Source organism: Populus trichocarpa, chromosome 6 (assembly GCF_000002775.5).
Source record: "Populus trichocarpa isolate Nisqually-1 chromosome 6, P.trichocarpa_v4.1, whole genome shotgun sequence".
NCBI lineage: Eukaryota > Viridiplantae > Streptophyta > Magnoliopsida > Malpighiales > Salicaceae > Populus > Populus trichocarpa.
Genome location: NC_037290.2, coordinates 9,968,503 through 9,987,894, shown reverse-complemented (window position 1 = coordinate 9,987,894; position 19,392 = coordinate 9,968,503). Strand labels below are relative to the sequence as shown.

Sequence of the window (19,392 nt, the reverse complement as noted above, 5' to 3'; positions counted from 1 at the left end):
TGGCAGACAGACCAGCCAAATCAGACGTTGGATCAACGTCATGCTCCAGTCACAGGAGTCCCTCATAGAAGTCAATCACGGCAGCTCCACATGGGATTGCAAATCTATATTTCTTTATTTGTAACTAGACAAACGGCCCACGTGTTGCTGCCAGCTGATTAATAAATAATATAAATAGTTATTATAATAGTAGTTAGAAGTATCATATCCACATTACTGTAGACTAACCATCGAGTTTAGATATCTTGAGTTTGATAACCATATTAAACTCACGACTACATTAAACCCGCGTGCCTAAGTTTTGCAACCATTCCAGAACCAGGTATATGAGTTTGGTATTCATGTCAGACTCGCACACCAGTAACCATATCAGACTCGCGATTGGATCTGGCAACCATGCCAACCCAAGTGTTATGGGTCTAACAACCATGCCAACCTAGTCGTCCTGGGTCTAGTAAGACGATGGTAAATCTCAAATGCACAGCTTAATGGTAGGATTGATATAAAAATAATTTAGATATAAAATTATTAGTGGTATATATAATATTTATCCTAAAAAAAATCAATGTCTATTTTGTGGAGCCAAAAAGAATAAAGGAAAAAAGATCATGTCCTAAAACTTCCTTCACCTCATTCTTTGCTCTGGACAAGAAATTTACCTTTTTTTTAGTTCAAAAGTAAAAGAAAAAAAGGTAAGAGTTTTACTTAGAATCGTTTAGGTCGGGCTATGAGATGAATGGATTGCCTAAAATAAACCTCAAAGAATGGGTCTGGCAAGCATGTCAGACCCAAGTGACATGGGTCTGAAAACCATGTCAAATCCAAGGCACTTGGGTCTGGCAACCATATAGAAACGACAAAAACACTCATACATGAAGCATTGTTTTTGTTGAAATCCAAGGGTAATTTCGTATTTGAATTGTTTCAATAAAAGGAAAAGACGGTGAAACCCCTTAACACATGCATATTTTCCCCCCTCGGGAGCATGGTTGTATCTTCACTATTTTTTTTTATTTTTGAAATGATAAAAGAAGCCCCCAACCCAAAGGTCAAAATTTTGTTCCCTAAAAGGCAAATCAGTATCTATATTGTAGCCCAAAAAACTTGAATGGACTATTTTGTCTCCAATCATTCTTTCAATGCAAATGTATCCCATGAAAAAGACAATCCTACCCCTAATTGCATGTCTAGCAAGTTTTTTTGCTAAAGACAATTTCATTATTATACTGCTTCAATTCACAGTAATTTATATCTAGCTAAACAGTTAGAGGGACACTAACCCCTTTTAGTTATTATTATAATATTAATTCACCGTAGCTTTTGCTTTTATTTTTATGTTTTTACTTGCTATTAAAAAAAATAAAAATTAAGAAAAAAAACAAAACAAAACAAAAAACAAAAAAAAAGAACAGTCAGAAAAAATAAACATAAAAAAAAGGAAAAGTGAAAGCAGCAAAAGGAAATTAATCGGGACACCATGTCACCAGTACAATGTCATGTCAGAGACATGTCAATAGCACACTGCCATGTCATCGGTGAATTGCCATGTCACCAACGAACTGCCACATCACAGCACAACACCATATCAGAACCAGCAGCTTCCAACACCTTCCCAATAAGCAATTTAGTCAGTAAATTACTTTATTTTTTGATTTGTTAAGTTTTTTTTAATCATTTAAAGTTGTTGTTAATATTATTTTTTGTGCCTAAATTTTTTTAAAAAAAATCATGCCCTTTTATGTATTGATTTTTGCTTATCAACCTTCTTCATCATTGATATCTTGCATTTTGTCATCTTTGATAATTGTGAGTCTTGCATGTGACATTGTATTTAATTAATTATTTATACTTAAGGGTTTAACATTGCATGCTTAAAGTTTTTTTACCGTTTTTTACTCTTGATTAATCTCCACATTAAAAAATAAAAAAAAAAGCTTTACTTTTGTATTGTAATTTCACTTGCAAGAACCATTTGTGGTCTCAATTTTATTTCTAAATTAGTGTTGCATGCATTTGTGTCATAATCATCATGTCCAAGTTTAAGTCTACACTTATCATCAACTCGACCCATAATGATACTCTTAGAGCCATTTCAGGGAAAATTATCAACCCAGATGACCAACATGTTTAGAAGAATTGAACCCCAAGAGAGTTCTCAAATATGACACCCAAAGACCAATAAATATCACAAGAATAACCATTGTAGAAAAATTCACCCTAAACGCCACCAATATTACTATCATTTAGGTTACTCAAAACACGATAACTTTGATGAGCGAGTCATGACCCTTGGATATTTTATATGTGGATTTATGACATGGATTAGTTCTTTGAGTGGCACAACATGTTTGATAATAGAAGAGTTATATTTGTTAAGATGATGTTCGTTGGTTAAGCCTAATTTTTTTTAGAGATGTGGAGAATCGTTTAGAGAGGAGAGGTACACCTCCCATAACTAATTGGACTAAAATGAAACAAAAACTACAGGAGAATCACCTACCTTAATCTTATAGAGAAAAGCTTTTAGATCAATGGAATAATCTTAGACAATGGAACAAATTTGTCCATGAATTTATAGCATAATTTAATGATTACAGAATGAGATGTTCTATAAAGAAAAATAAAGTCATGACTTCGCGTAGATTTTGCAAAGGTATGAATGATGATTTTAGAAAAGAGATCAGGCTCATAGGTGCTTTCACTATTAACCAAGTTTAGATGCTTTCACTATTAACCAAGCTTATAACTGTAATGCAAGACTATATTTGGATTATCATATAGATATTACAGTAGCTTGATCCTTATCTTTGGGAGCGTTATCAGAGCTACCTTGACATATACTCGACAAGGTCGATTTCTTCCAACCCTGGAAGAATTGGTAGGGACACCGAACCTGGTTGTTTGCACTCGTATGATAATAGACGATTGAAGGTAGTACAAATCATTAATTGAGAAATTGGGTTTTAGCTTATGTTTTGGTTTAATTTATTTGAACTTTTAGTTGAGATTTATTAATTAGATTTTATTTGTTGAGTTTAATTTAATGATTGTTGGGTATTTTATTTAGTGGGCTATAAGCTCAATTGCTCGTTCTAGTTATGGTATTAGTATTTATATCTTACCTTTTAAAATGTTAGGAAGTTTTTGATGAATTGAAAAAATTTGCAGAATTACATATTTTTTCAATCTCCATTCTTTTTTTTATGGGTTTTTTTTCTTTTAATTCTTAATTTTTTTTATCTAAAGGCTTATTTGTTTACTGGATAATCCTTAATTTCTTTCTCTACAAACTTTTTCTTTCCTGCTTAATTCTTTTAGTTCTTGATCCGCATCACTTCACCCACAAAATCTACCTCCTCGACATCCTCTGGCACCTCGAATGATGGACCCAAATCATCAGAGATGAGAGGACCAACAGAACTGGTGGCATGATGTGAATTTCTTATTAGCAAGTTTAAACATCAACCAACCCCCTTCTGTGCAAACCATTTTTGACGATGAAGGTTTACATGCTTCAAAACATTTTCTTGCATGCAATCAGCCAAGAGAGATTTGTACACAGATGATAGAGATCTCACAGGCCAATTACTAAGACATGTTGAGAAATGCTCAGGATACATTTTCCTCTTTTTATTTATTTACGCACTCATTTGAATGTTTTTACACTGTTGGGCAGCGCATAATAAGTTTCAGGCTATGATATTCACCATAGATAACAACCGTGACACCTTCAACTCACTTGAAAATGGAAACATAATTCACTTCGCATGAATAACCAGAAATGTTTTTCATGAAGGTCCAAGATTATGAAGTGATGAGCATACTTCTGCACTGTCCGTATAGAAACTATCATGCTCAAACCAGTGATAAGAGAGTAAAATGGATCCCTGAAATTGAGTTAGGTTCAAATATAAAATGAAAGGTGACAACAAACAAAGACATGAAAACCTGGCTTTCTGAGTTGAAACTTATGCATGTGGACAGAACAAATGGTATGCAAGCATACTCGCCAGAATTACCCTAATGATATCAGCTGAAGCCCAATGGCATGGGATATGGGAAGGAACTGAGCTATAAAGCTGTGGTTTTCAAAACAAAAGGAAGTAAAGTTCCAGGAGTTTATAATATTGGTAAAAACCAAAATGATGTGCTCATCAGAATAGCTGGATATGCAATCGATTGAGTTGAAAAGTATCAAATGCCAATGTTTCCTTTGAAAGATCCAGGAGTTGATATTTTTAACCAAATGCTCTCAGTGCGAAGAACCAAACATATATGATATACATGGGTATATATTTTTAGCGGAGTTTATTAAGATGTATAATTTGATTCTCTGCTAGTATATTGCACTTGGCCTGTACTCGCATTATATAGAGGAACCAAATCTACACTCTATCTTGCCTCGACAAGATAATGAGAGAACAATGCATTGGCTAGAAACAAGGAAACAGAAACGTATCCAGTTCACACCTATCCTTTGTACTCCAAACAACTCCAAGGCTACGATACAAATCTTGAGCAGTTATGCAAAAGGAATCATCATGAACAAATATTATAGCATCTCTTGAGCAACATCTGTTGTCTAGTTATCGGCTGGCTAACCACCTAGGCTTATCCTTGGTCGGCAGGCATAAGATAGTGAGATTGATCCAACCAAAAGAGGGGTGATAAACCCCTCGAAAATCAGAAAAAGTTTACATATTTGAAATACAAACTCTTAACATTCAGCTGTCCTAGTTAATGATTCCAGCTAATGCATTCAGCAGTTTAAAACACCCCAGCGTAACAGGAAAATGTAGATATACATTTAAACAGGAAAAAAAAAAAGAGCTTGGGTAACCTATGGAAATCATGAATGAATGATGAACGAGTAGATTAAAAGGGTGTTTAGGAATATGATAGTGGTTGTATTTTGAATTTTGAAGTGTTTTTTTTATTAAGAAATATATTAAAATAAATTTTTTAAAAATTATTTTTGATGTTAATATATTAAAATTATCTGAAAATAAAAAAAAATTTAAACAAAAAACAAATTGAGATTTCATGAAACCGCGTTTCATACGGTGCCAGCCTGAAGTAACCTGGTAATGTGTGCATATAATATATAGTCTCCATCTGTCATTATGTTGTAGTGCTCAATTGTGCTATTTACATAGGTATCCTATAAATCGAGTTGAAAACTTTTGTGACCCCTCTGGGATCTAATATCAACTACGTTATAGTTTTTTATTTATTTTTACAAGGGAGAGGCTCGAACTCAAGACTCTTGAGAGGAGAGGGACCTTATTGCCAGTTTAACTGCATGCTCGTTGGTCTTAGCTGGACCCTCTCCAAGACATAAAACCTACAGACCAATCAAAGCCTTATAGTTTCAACTGGTTTAGTGTGACCAATGAAACAGTCGAACAGCGAACAAGTATCTACTAGCAAGAACATGATTTCCATTGGCAACTGATTTTGTTAAGAATACCACTGGTTCAGGTTTGAAGTGCTGTGATATACCAAGCATATCGTTTCCCCCCACCTCAGACGGTTTATGAAATGTTTATTAAAGAAAACAAGAAGAAGAGGAGCATCCAATGGAAACAGAATATTAAAAGACTAATATATCATAAACTTGAAATTTCATTGTGTATTCAACAAGACAATTGATAATTCAGAACTGCATCGTGTAAATTTCTAAACAGGATATAAAACTGTAATTTATGTTGAGCATGAACTATACAAACTGAAGCAGAAATCTTCTATTGGCAATTTTCGCTAAGACCCATCAAACTGTTGCTTTGCGCTGAAATCCAGTTCCGGGGTCATCAGTGGAAGGGAAAACCTGGAAGCCAGTAACCATAGCATCAGGTGGGCCACGGCGGCACCTCTGCTCCATTTCCTGTACATTATCAGAATCACCAGAGAATAGAGCCTCCACAGAACCATCCCTTCTGTTCCTCAACCAACCTTTTAACCCCAATTGGGTTGCATACTCCAACTGTCCAGTTCCTATAAAACACTCCCTGCACCCTCCCTTTAATCATTACCCTCACCTGCACATCCAGAAAACCCATCACTCAAAAACCTCAAATTTCCACATTCAAACAGTCAATTTAGAGAAAACCATTATTCACTCATGGATTCACAAAGAAGGTAGCATTTTTATTCCGTTCAACTCATAATATTCATTCTCAACCCATTACTAGAAAACCTCTAATTTATGCATTGAGCTAGTCAATTTAGAGAGACAGATCCTCTACTGAAAAATGAATAAGAATCAAATCCCATTAGCTAACTCACAAAAAAGCCCACTTCTTTCTTATCATCTCTCATTACCGTTTTCGTAGAGGGTGATTGAGGAGGTGAGGAATGATTAGTAATGGCCATAGTCATGGACGAGAAACGGGATCGAAGAGAATGAGAATGAGATGGGAACAGAAAGCAAAGAGAAGGATAAGAAAGAAGAGAACGAGAGCATAGCGAAAGTAAAGAATGAAGAGAACAAGTGCTATGAGAATGGGGAATGGGGTATCTAGGAAAAGTTCTAACATTGTAATAATTTTTGTATTTGTTGTTGATCTTGGTCCATTTTTTATGGAAAAGTTGCGGTCAGATATTATTGAAGACCCTATTCGGGACTGTGTTTGTGGCATGATTTGATAAATCGCTACCACATCCTGAACACTGCTCAAAAAAGAAGAAAGAATCTGGTTGGTCTTTGTGGCCTCATTTGATCAACAGTTGTCTGCCGCCTGGGAATCGTCTAGGAGTAGTGGTAGTGCAGTGCATGGCATTGGCTATTCGGTTGACGTGGACGTTCGTGCTTTTAGGGGGGGGGGGGGGGTGTTGTTTTTATGGTCCGACACAAAACATTTTAGATTTTTTTATTATTTAAATATAACAGGTAATATTTTATTATTCCATTAATTATCTTTGATTTTGAAACTATCTCTTCTTTAAAGTAGAAAAAAAAAAAGACAAATAATATTTTTAATTTAATTACCTTTCTTTAGCTTACAGTTTCTTTCTTTTCTTTCTCTAAACCCTGACCAAAAATATAATAATACAAAGTAATGCGAAAAGATTAAAGCAAAGCTATCAAAGTAATTAATTAGTGATCTAAATTTTAAAAAAAAATTATGTTTTCTAAGAATTTAATGAAATTTTTTTATATATATAATTCTGCTATATTTTTTCTTTTCAATTCTGCTAATTTTATCATTTTTTATTTCTTGTTATAGTAAATGTTTTTTTTTAATAATTTGATATATTTTATGGATTTGTTTCGATTATGCTTAGATTTTTTATGTTTTGTTTTTAGTAGAACCATCAAAATTATTATTTTTTTCTTATGTGTACCTTACTATCACCAGGTTCAATATACAATTAAACACGATTTTTTTAGTCAAATTAAGTTCTTTAAAAAATACGTACCTAGATGAAATTAATTTCATAGCTTTAACTTAATTTGGTATTGTTTTAAACCTCTCATCTTATACAAAAACCATCATATATTTGTAGTAAGTTCTTTAAATAAAATTAAATAATGCATTTATTTTTAAAAATTCATGTATAATAAATTTAAAAAAATTATATTTTATTATATTAGTTTTTTCCCTGTTAAATAATCACAGCTACGCACCTGTAGATGGAGTGTTGAAATTACCTATAGCACAGTGATGTACAAATTACTAATGCAGCTTGTCTAAACGCTTATTTGTATGCAATCCTAAGCTGATTTATTTTAATTATTTAAATAAATTTATTTGTGTGAAACAATGTTTCTGAGAAGTATGGTGTAGGAAGTGGCATAACAATTACAGGGCATTAACTAAACCGTAAAAAAAAAACTTCTAACCTAACATTTGATTTAACCTTGGTTTTAAATTAAATCGTATGAAAATTTCTATAGCGCGAAATTATAAACTAGATAAGTTCAAAAAAAAAATAAGAAAAAATAATTTAAATTCATCTTAATCAACCCACCAAACTCGCGATCCAGGTTATGATCTCTATTAAGTTGAATTAATTTATTTTATTTTATTATATTAAAAATATATATAAATTGATTTACAATCAACTAAACTCAATATTAAATAATAAAATTCAATAAAAACTCAACCTTAAAAGATAAAATTGAAAATATATATATATATATATATATAACATAAAAAAGCACAAAAAATAAATCAAATTTCTTATAGTTCATTGTTACTTTAATGTTTTTTATATTTTGTTAAATTTTAAGAGTAAGAATTGAGTAAGAGTAGGTTTTTATATTTTGTTAAATTTTGCTAATTGAGTTTTTTTAAAAAAAAAAAACTATGAGATTCATTTAAGTTGAATCATTTAAAATAAATCATTACTCATATTTAAATTAAAAAAACACTTATCTTGAATATATATATATATATATATATATATATATATATATATATATATATATATATATATAAAAGTGAGGAAGAGATAGAAGGGTGTTAGTGGGATTATATTGTAATGGGACAATTCTTAAGTTTAATACAAACCCGCGGCGTAGCTGTGAATCTATCGGATTAAATTATTTTTTTATTTTAGTATATAATAAAAATATAAAAATTGATTTACAATCAATTTAATATTGAATTATAAAATTTAATAAAAATTCAACATTAAATAATGAAATTGAAAAAAAAACATTAAAAAGCAAAAAAACAATTAAACCCAAACTTCTTCTAATTCATTATTAGTTTATTTTTTATATTTTATTAAATTCTAAGAATTGAGAGTAAGAGTAAGAGTAAGAGTAAGAGGTGAGTAAATCATACGATAAAGAAGAGAGAGAGAAAAAATGTTTCATTTTAAAAAAAAAAATTATGATTTTTTAAGAAAATTATGCGATTCATATATAATTATTCATAAAGTATTTGTTTGATCGATTGATAACGAGATCGATGTTTTTTTGATCACATGATCAAAAGTCCCCTGAACTAAAACATGAGGAAATGACTGGAATGTAAATATCAAAGTATACATATTAATGCTTCATGAATAGTAAAAATTGCACTGTGTGTTGCGCCATGCAATCCATAGTGCTTTTGTTTCATGGTGAATAATCTTGGTATATAATAAAAAAAACCTCATTATTTTTATTTTTTAATTATAATAAATTTTAAACAGTGAAATTCTATTAATAGCATGTTCAGCATTGAGATAAAAACGTGGTTTGCTAAAAATTAAAAACAAATGCTTAAATTATTTTTTTTAATATTTTTTTATTTTTTGATATTCTGATGTCAAAAATAAATTTTAAAAATAAAAAATATTATTTTAATAAATTTTCAAATAAAAAATACTTTAAAAAATAAATATTTCCGCAACGTCAAACAAACATTAAATCATGCCATTCGAAACTCATTTCTATGTAAGGTTATTGCTATACAGATTGTCTAGATACTCAGTAAAGTTGGTTTTCACATTTTCAGCTCAATTTGGCATTACTATGTAATATTTTCAAATTATTTTTTTATTCTCATTTTATTTTAAGAGTTTATACATCATTAACATACTATAAGTTTTCCTTAGAGGATTTTTCCTACAATTTATTTAAAATATGAGAAGGGGAAAATAACATGATGTCAATCTGTCAAACCATTTCACTATCAGCTTTTGAATTCTACGTAGCTCGATTACACATGAGAAAATAAGGAAGGAAGAGAAGAAAAACCAACAGGAAAAGATTTCTTGAAAATGAAACAATTTGGAATTATTCAAGATCTTCTTATCTCTTTTTCCTCATTCTTATCCTATTAATCAAGTTACACCGTGACTAATTGCATGATTATTTTTGTGTTCTAAAAAAAAATTAAAATTTTTTTTGATATAAAAAAAATTATTTCAATACATTTTTAACAAAAAAAAATACTTAAAAATATAATTATGATGTCTAAAGTGAATTTTAAAAATTATATCTTTCAACCATGAGTATCCATCGTTTTGGGAATATAACAATTATGATGTCTAATGTCGATTTTAAAAATTATGAATTCACTATAATCAAATTTGGCTCTAATTTCCAAACAATATAATTGGATAAAAGTGAAGAAATTATCTCATTTCTAACCAAACCAATTCTTGACTTTCCCAAACACCCGAAAAAACATTACATTATAAAAAGCCTAAATCTTCTCTTGAAATTACTGAATACCAAAAAGAGATCATTGTGTGTTGCATGTACTCACAATGTATTTTTTTTTTTTTATCTTTTGGTATTTTATGTTTTGATCCTTTAAATTTTTTTAAATCGACATTGGAAGAGTCTTGATATGTTTTTTTTTTTGTATAAATCAATGTTAGTAACAAAAAAACATAATGATTTGTCATCAGCAACACTTTTTTTCTTCTTTCCCTCATTTTCTCCTTTCATTGAGATTTTCAGTAATTTATCTAAAATTAAAAGTTGACCTCTTGTTTTATTATTATTTTAAATTTGATCCTCATTTTTTTTATTGATAATTTTTCTTTCAACTGTTTTGGTAAATTTATTTTTTTAATTTCACCCTTCAATCCAAAATTTTAAATTATCCTCTCATTTTTTTAAAAAAAACTTGGTCCTTATTCTTTTGTTTAAGGTTCTTTTTTAAAATTGAATCTATTTTTTAATATCATCTTTCAATCCGAAATGGTAAGTTTTCCCATCAAATTTATTTTATTTCAAATTTAATCCTTATTTTTTTATTTTTATTTTTTTTATTTTTTTATAAAACTAATTTTTTTTCAATTTAATCATTCACCAATAGGTTAGTTGGGAATTGAACTCTAATGTTTTCTCCGATGGGTTGGTCCTGGTCTCAAGACTTGAGTTATGGGTTTGAAGAGTTAACTTGAGTTGATATCAATTTTTTTTTAAGGTAGATTTTTTTAACTGATTTTAATTTATAATTTAATTTTTTAATATTAATTTTCTTTTTAATAAAATCAAGCTTTATAATTTTTTTTTATCAATTATCTTAATTTCAGGACATAGACAACAGTTTCCTAGACCTTGCATTCTTATTTACATCGTTTTCCCCCGACATGCCCTAGTTATCCTTCGCCCACTCCATCTTAATGACAAGACAGCATTTGACATAGTGCATCATTATCTGGCAGATGAATCGAATCCAGAAGCTGAAAGAAACCTGACTCTCATCCCTTTGACGTCAGAAATAGAAATTAAAAAAAAAAAAAAAAAAAGAGAGGGGGGGGCATGGAGAAGTGTTCAAGAACTTCCAGAGAATCCAGTTGGAAAATAATATGCTTGAGTTAATTCATTGATTCTGTAGCACACAAGAGGAGGGAAACATGACAAGGGCCATACACTGCAGCATGGACTTAGGCCTATCCAATTTGGTACGTGTTTTCCTCGATATCTACAGCAAAGCAAATGATAATTTCTTAAAGAGCAGTGGTCTCTTGGCCATCACAGCCCATTATTTATATGATAAATTTACCACAAGTAAGGGGAAAGTCTGCTAAGAATAGAGCAGCTTTGTTCATAAATCAACAATTACACAGTTCATGGTATATTTTGTGCAGTCGCAAGATGGATGACTCAAGGAGATGCTGTGTAAGTTCAGCGGTGCTTGTTTGTCAGCTGATGTGATTCATTGCCACGAGAAAGTTTTCAATAATATTATTAAACTCCATCAAGCCCCGTGGGCCCACATACATAGTAACTACATAACTTATGTCATAGCACTTAACAAGTTTAATAACCGTGCTTTCTAGAATTTATTTTGATTTAATTAAACAATTATAAAAATAAACTTTTAAAAAACATTAATAAAATTATCAAGAGAGAATTGTTTTTTTTATTGAAATTATCTCTTCTAATCCATGTATTTTTTTAACAAAAATTATTTTTTTATTAGCATTATAAAGTTCATTAGATAAATAATAACAAGAAGGAAAACAAAATTAAAAAAAAAAACTATAATGATTTGAAACAAAAAGGAAAAGATGTATATCTTTAATAAAAAAAAACTAAATTTTCTTGTTCATATTTTTTTTTATACTTTCGATGAAAATAATATTCTATGACTAGCATTGTTTTTTAAGAAAAACTCATCATGCAAGCAAGCTTCAAAAACATCATTAATTAATCATCTTCCTTCAACTATATACAAAAAAAGAGACAAAAAACTAGAAAAAAAAAACTTATAAAAATTTTACAATTACAAAATAAAGAAAACAAAAGTATTTATTCTCAATCAATTTTATTAAGCAAATTATTTAAAAAAATATTTGCATATCGAGCTAATACAAATTATCCATAAAACAATAGATAATATCATTATAAAAAACTTATAATCTTCTTAAAAACAAAGCATGATTTTTTTAATCAAAAGACTTTATTTAATAACAAGTTGTGAAAAATAAAAATTTATTAAAAATTTCAACCATTTAAAATAAGTAGAAAAAATTATCTTCAATCTAAACTTTATGTCTTTAATAATATATCTCTTTATTGTTTTAACAAAAATATATTTTTTAATTGTAAACATTATTTTTTTAATAAAACAACCTATTATAATCTCAAAAACAAGATTAAAATAATTAAAATAATCTATCAATATGTGATTGAAAGAAAAATTAATAAATACAATAAAATCATATCCAAAATCTATTAAAAAAATTAAACATTATTTTCATTGAATACTTGAGCTTTTTTTTTTACATATTAGATTCATAATAATTGAAAAGAAAATTGTTAACATTCCAATTAAAACTTATAATATTATTTAACAATCAAGTTAAAACTAAGTAATAATTTAAATATCATGTTAAATATTTTTTTAAAATGTATTTCACTCAAAACATAAAAAAATAAAAAATAAAAATGTATGGAAAAAGACTGTGTATGGGCCAAAGAATAAGGAGCTTGCGCTCTTGCCCTAACAGAAAGAAGGCTCGAGGCACCTTGGTCAAAGAGAAAAGAGCTCTTGCTCCTAGCCCAACCAAAAAAAAAACTCAAGGCTCATAGACCAGAAAGACCAAGCCCGCGCACCTAACCTTCTTTACAATTGTTTTTCTGCTTAAGGGCATAAAAATATCATCCACCCTTTTATTTGAAAAAAAAAAAAAACATTGCTTACTTGTCTAGATTTTCACCACTAAAAAACTTAAAAAACCAAACTGGGTTTTTTTTTAAAAAAAAAACATTATTCAAACTATTTTCATCTAAAAACACCTAACAAACACTCTTACATTATTATTAAACCCAGCCCGAGGATTGACCTGACCAAGAGACCAAGTCTCGGGTCAATCTGGGAAAATTATACAAATATATATGTTCGGGGTTTTAATATCCCACATGAAAAAGTTTTGAAATGATACATGTAAATATAGGCTATAAAAAAAATATAAAGCATGAAGTGTAATATATGCAAGATATAAAAAAGAAACGTGAAGCGCAATATAATTATCCTATATCAAAAAGTTAAAGAAACAATTCATGTAAATATAGACTATATATAGCTATCTCACATCAAAAAGTTAAGAAACAATATAAGTGAGTTTAGACTAAAAAACAATTATGTGAAGCTAAGTGTTCATAAATTAATTTTATTTTTTTGAAATTATTAAAAAATGTTATAAAAGAAAAAAGTCGAGTTTCACTCTGGTTATGCCGAGTCACCCGGGTTTCGAGTTGATTGGTGGGTCACCCGAGTTTGATCGAGCCAATTGCAAACCCAGGTTTTGCCTATTAGAAACTCAGCCAAGGCCCTGTGTTACCCAAATCCTAGATCAACCTGTCAGGCCAAGCTAAATTTCATAACTATACACTTTTAAAATCTCAATAAATTAATTTCTCAACTAAAAAAACCTCTAAATAAGTTCAAAACACAATCATACCAAATAAAATCTTTATCAATCTCGATCTATTTTTTTCAATGATATAAAAGCTAAAAATACATATCAATTGCAATTCTCTCATCAAAAGAAATATATTGACATCAATTTCAGCTTTTTGTTCCTGGAATATATCCAACCAATAACTTTCTCTTTCCATTTTCTAGCATCTCTTTCCTCACAAAACCCAAGAAATGAAGTGTAAGACCGAAATAATAAAACCTCAATAAACAAAGATCAAAAATGAAAAACAAAAAAACATTGGAGGCCAAATTATTTAAACATGCCTCATTAAAAAAAAGAATAAAAGTCATCATTTTTGCAATAAAATTGATCCTAAAATTGAATTTAATCCTCGCAGGTTCAATATTTTATAAGCAATAAAATTAAATGTTATTTTCTTAAATAAAGCGTGAACTTAAAGTCGGGAGCCTTTTTTGAAACCACAAAATCCTTGTTACAAGCAAATCAAAACAAATTATTAATATGGATTGTAGTCAATAGTTGAAATATAAAATTTAAAACAAAATCAATGATCAGTATAAAAAATGCTTCAAGGACCCAAAAAAAAAAACATTGTGCCAATACATGGTATTCTTAGCTACAGTATTTCCCCGCCTATTTTACATTTCTTTGTGATAAAATGTAGTTCTTGCTGCCAAAAAGCTACATGCATGGCAAAAAGTTATCAAGTATTTCAAAATGAAAAAAAAAGTACACGAATTTGACAATAATAAAATCCATCGCTGAACTTCTAAACTTACCTATGCTCCAGGAACCAGTTTCTGGGCTGGGTGTTATTTCTTGAGACATTCAGGGCAGCAACATTTAAGGCTTAAATGCTCGGCCCTTTTTATTTAACATGAGGCCAATGGGAAGAGACAATCAACTCTTGTTCTATCCGTCCTTGGAAGGAATTTTTCCTGAACAAATAAAGAAAAATTATCATTGCCTAAACAGAGGTACGATGTGAAAGTAAAAAAGAAAGTTAAAACTTTGGTTTTGATTTCTTTTTCTCATTTTAAAGGGAACAGGCAAGAAGCATGGATGCTGTTTCAACCCATACGAATTCCTTAATATACATGCAATTGAAGAGAGGGATATACAATATGCTAATTGAACAAGCTTGACCTGTGATGAAGGTTTTGTATATGTATGAGAGATCTGATACGAGCATACAGGTGCACACGACAACTTGTGGATGTTTCTTTCCCCAATTTGCTTTGAGTGTGAAACCTAACAGAAGCATCAGAAAGGTCAGAAGAAATCTAAGAATAGATTGAGCAAAATATGAACCACTGCCATGGTGCACCTGTTAACCTTGTAATAAAGTAACTGCTTTTCCTAAAAAAAAAGCTTGAGAATAATTATTTACAACAAAATAACTGGAATACAGCAAAATAAAGATTACCGCATAAAGAAATGTCAAGATAGAACCAGAGAAGATTAGTAGTTACTTGCCTCGTTATTGTCACTAAGATTTGCTCTCTTTACATAGTGCAGCTGCTGCATCTAATAGTTAGTGTTTCTCATGAAACAACAGTTCCTTCATTGACAGGCTGCTGCAGATTCGTCAATTCAAGCCTTAAACCCACAGTCCACTATTTGGGGATTGCATGGCAAACGAATCTGGTGTGCATCTATTTGCATTATTCTCTATGTTCAAAATGGAAAAGGACTTCTTCCCAGAGAAGAACTATTAGACAAGAAGCAATTTCAGAAATTTATGTCCCATGACTCCCATCAAGTCCCTCAATTAGCTTCGTATATGTTAGGGGATCAATTTGACAACCCCTTTTTTCCATGACAGACAGTAGTTCAGAACATCTATCAGCAAGACCACTCTTGAGCAGGCCATCAATGAGAATCTTCCAAGCTACTTCATCATAATTATACCCACAGAGAAGCAAATGAACAAAAACTGCTTTCGCCTTCTCATTTTCCCCTTCATCATATAGGCCGCATAGAAGCAGCTTGCAAGACTCTAAAAGTGGTAAATGACCATGTTCCATCATGGCCTCCACTAGTCTCGCAGCAGATGAAAGCATTCTCAGTTCACAACAACAACTGAGAAGTGCATTATAAATATCTTCATTAGGAACCAATCCTCTTTCAATCATATGGTTGAATAAACTGTTGGCCACTCCCCAGCGCCCCACTTTGCAAACTCCTATGATGAGCTTAGCATAAGTATTGACACCAGGAGTACAACCATGCTCCATCATTTTCTCAAAAAGCTCTAGAGCCGTTTCCAATTGCATTATCTTCCACACATCAGCAGCATTAAAAAAGGTGACGCTTTGTACCAGATCAAGTTGTTCCAAATGGCTGTTTTCTTTCATCAGTTTTTTCTTCGACAGATGCCTGATTAAAAAAGAATACGTACGGTGGGACGGATCGCAACCAGCATCCAACATGCGCTTGAGAACATTGAATGCATCATATGCCAATCCCAAACGTTCATATGCGCTGATTAACAATGTATAAGTCAATGAGTCAGGCATAACTCCTGCTTCAATCATCCTGGCCATCATGCCCTCTGCCTCTTTTACGTTCCCTGAGGTACAGTATGTATGAATAAATGCAGTGTAAGTATATACATCAGGCTTATGTCCAAAGGAAACCATTTGGTTGAAAACCCTATTAGCATGATCAAAATCACCTTCTCTCAACATTTCTTCGATCAGAATGGTATAAGTAGCAACTGTGGGTTTCACTCCCATCTTTGACATATTTTCAACCATTGACAGTCCTTCTTGGACTTTTCCCTCTTTGCAAACCCCATATATCAGGGAATTATAGGTGGATGAGTTTGGCAAGCAGTCCTCACTGTGCATTCTCTCTAGCAAAGAAATGGCTTCATCTATTTTCCCAGCTTTGCAATGTCCATCAATCAATGCAGTGTACATGACCTCATTTGCCTTTATGCCTTTCTCCTTGAGTGAATTGAACAAATCACAAGCTTCTTCCATCCTTTTTGATTTACAAAGGGTGTCTATAAAAACACTATAAGTCCACTGGTCAGGAACCAAACCGTTTTCCTTTAACAAATCTAGCAATTTATAAGCACTATCAAAATGACCTGCTTTACACTGCACATGAATTAATGAATTATATGTAACCAGGCTCGGTGTTAGCTTACTCTCAAGCATCTTACTGAGTAACGTCATTGCCTTGTGGACATGTTTCCTTTTACTAAACCCACATATCAGCTCATTGTATGTACGTTCATTTGGCCTACAATTATTTGATTCCATCAAACCCAAGATTTCCAGTGCAGCCTCTATCCTCCCCTCCTCGCAGTACCCTCTAATCAATGCATTATAGGTAACCACACTAGGAACCAACCCTTTCTCCATCATCTCATTTAGAATTCTTCTGCTCTCATCAAGCTTTCTTTCTTTACACATAGCATCAACCATCACAGTATAAGTATGAACATTAGGCTCACAACTTCTCTCCCTCATTTCATTAAACAAATCCATCCCTTCCAAATTCCTATCATTTCCAAATAATGCATGAATAATCACTGTATACGTACGTACAGTGGGATAGCAATCATCCTCCCTCATCTTCTTAAACAAACTAATACCCTCATCAATCCTTCCAGCCTCGCAAAGGCCATGAATAATAGTGGTATATGAAACCTCATTTCTTCGGCAGCCCTTATTGGGCATCATATTAAAAACCTTATATGCACTGTTTACATCATTATTCCTACAATACCCCAGTATCAACGAAGTATAAGTAAAACTATCTGGGCTCAGACCCGCCTGGAAAATCTTACTCACATACAAATTAGCCTCTACTATATTACCCATCTTGGAATACGCATTAACCATCGTATTCAATGTATAAATATTGGGCACGATCATATCATTCAACATTTCAGTATAAACCCTCTTCATTTCATCAATCATCAAAAACCTCGCCAACATCATTAACAACTCATTATAGCTTCTAACACTCAACTTAAACTTAATATCGTTGTCATCTCTATTCATTTGCCTCAAAAAATCTAACAGAAAACGAATATCATCGACAGAAACGCAAGCTTTAATCATGGAAATGCGGATTTTCTCACCAACACCAAATAAATTATTGGGAATCAAAATTTTTAAAAGAAAAGAGTGGGATTTGACAGTGTGTTTAAAGCCGGGTTTTATAAGGGGTAAGGAGTTGAAGAATTGGAGGGCAATATTGGGGTTGAGATCAGGGTGGTTGTTAAAGAGGGAGGAAACATGGGAAGGGGACAGATTTGGGATTAGCTTCTGGAAAGAAGGATGTCTTTGCCATTTAGGATGGGAGAGGATGGAGAGAAGGTGATGCGAGGAGAGATCATCAGGTGGGTCAGGTTCTACTGGAAGAGAAGCGATTGAAGAAGAAGGAGAGGAAGAGGAAGAGATGGGTTTTTTGAGATGGTGAAAGATTGGAGATGAGGACTCACCTGATGATGATGATGGAATAACGAACGATGATTTTCTCATGACGCTGGACATGAGTCCTCCATTCAACCAAGGGTTTTAGTGGTGCATTCCGAGATTTGTGAAAGGCTTCTGCAAAATTGTGTGCCTCTTCATTTTTGTTTTTGTGTGCAGCAGCGGCTGCAGTCTAGAGAGTGGAGAAGAGGAGGCTACTGGGTTTTTTTTCTGTTGACTTGGGTTTAAGTCTTGGGCTTACACCATTGTTAGTATTATGGGCCCAGAAATAGTTCCTTTTATTTTCGGTGGAAGCTATTTCTATAGTTACCCCCTAAAAAACTTAATTTCACTTTCTTTCTTTTCTATTTTTTAGATAAGGACTAAATACATGTACCCGTGCTCTGCCCCATGCCTGGATTGATTTTTTTGTGTAAAAAAAAATATTTAGGCTCTATAAGTGCATTTTAAGAAAGAAAAATTTGTGAACCAGGTAAAGTAATTTGGTTTTATTTTAATTTGAGGATAAAAAAAATTAATAACAACAATAAATAGATCAAATAAAAAAAATAATCACCATAATCTTAAAAAACATTCCAAAATAATAAAAATAATGTAGTTAAATTCACAACCAATTAAATACGAAAAGATGAAATTGGGTAAAAAAAAAATTGAATTGATTCAATTCGAGTTAGCATGATAAATTTATAACCCGGGTAATAAGGGAAGGATAACCCAATACAAAACAAATGAAAAAAAAATCACAAAACCTAATTCCCAATAAATCAACTGTAGAATGATGAAATCGATAAAAAAAAATAACAAACAAAAAGGACTTAAAAAAACAATCAAAATCAGGTAAAACGACCAAACCCCGCGACTCGGATTGTCCTAATAGGATAGCCCAATAAAAGCCAAAACAGGACAAACAATGAAGATTAATTCCAAAAAAGAACCAAATTTTGAAGGATATAATCGAATTTTTTTTTTTAAATGACCCCATAAAAAGAATTGAGCCAACACATGTTAACTCTCCAAACTCATAATTCAAGTTATGAGATCAAAATAATCTATAGAAAACAAAATGAAGAAATCACAAAGTTTTTTTAAAAATATC

General features: G+C 31.4%; 2 protein-coding genes across 3 annotated transcripts; both read right to left on the bottom strand.

Annotated features, from left to right (window-relative positions):
- Positions 1-5,591: 5,591 nt before the first annotated feature.
- LOC18100161 (uncharacterized) lies at positions 5,592-6,591 on the bottom strand (the record flags this gene model as incomplete). The annotated part of the gene is given in 3 exon segments (XM_024603013.1): positions 5,592-5,980; positions 5,982-6,038; positions 6,322-6,591. Coding segments are annotated over 3 exon segments (537 nt in total), but the record flags the coding sequence as incomplete, so codon positions are not given.
- Positions 6,592-13,411: 6,820 nt separating this feature from the next.
- Positions 13,412-18,497, bottom strand: LOC18100160 (pentatricopeptide repeat-containing protein At5g65560). 2 transcript variants are annotated; one of them, XM_052453804.1, is made up of 4 exons: positions 15,319-18,497; positions 14,989-15,093; positions 14,622-14,780; positions 13,412-13,757 (listed from the first exon to the last, which is right to left on the bottom strand). In XM_052453804.1, exon 1 carries the CDS (start codon positions 18,354-18,356, stop codon positions 15,582-15,584), a length of 2,775 nt encoding a protein of 924 aa, XP_052309764.1. In that variant the 5' UTR covers positions 18,357-18,497; the 3' UTR covers positions 13,412-13,757; positions 14,622-14,780; positions 14,989-15,093; positions 15,319-15,581. The 2 variants fall into 2 exon arrangements, with proteins under 2 accessions (XP_052309764.1, XP_052309763.1); XM_052453803.1 differs by lacking the exon at positions 13,412-13,757 and having other exon boundaries at positions 14,375-14,780.
- Between the last annotated feature and the right edge of the window lie 895 nt (positions 18,498-19,392).

Excerpts from the sequence above, each read along its gene's own strand:
- LOC18100160 (XM_052453804.1), bottom strand. The coding sequence starts at position 18,356 with ATGTCCAGCGTCATGAGAAAATCATCGTTCGTTATTCCATCATCATCA.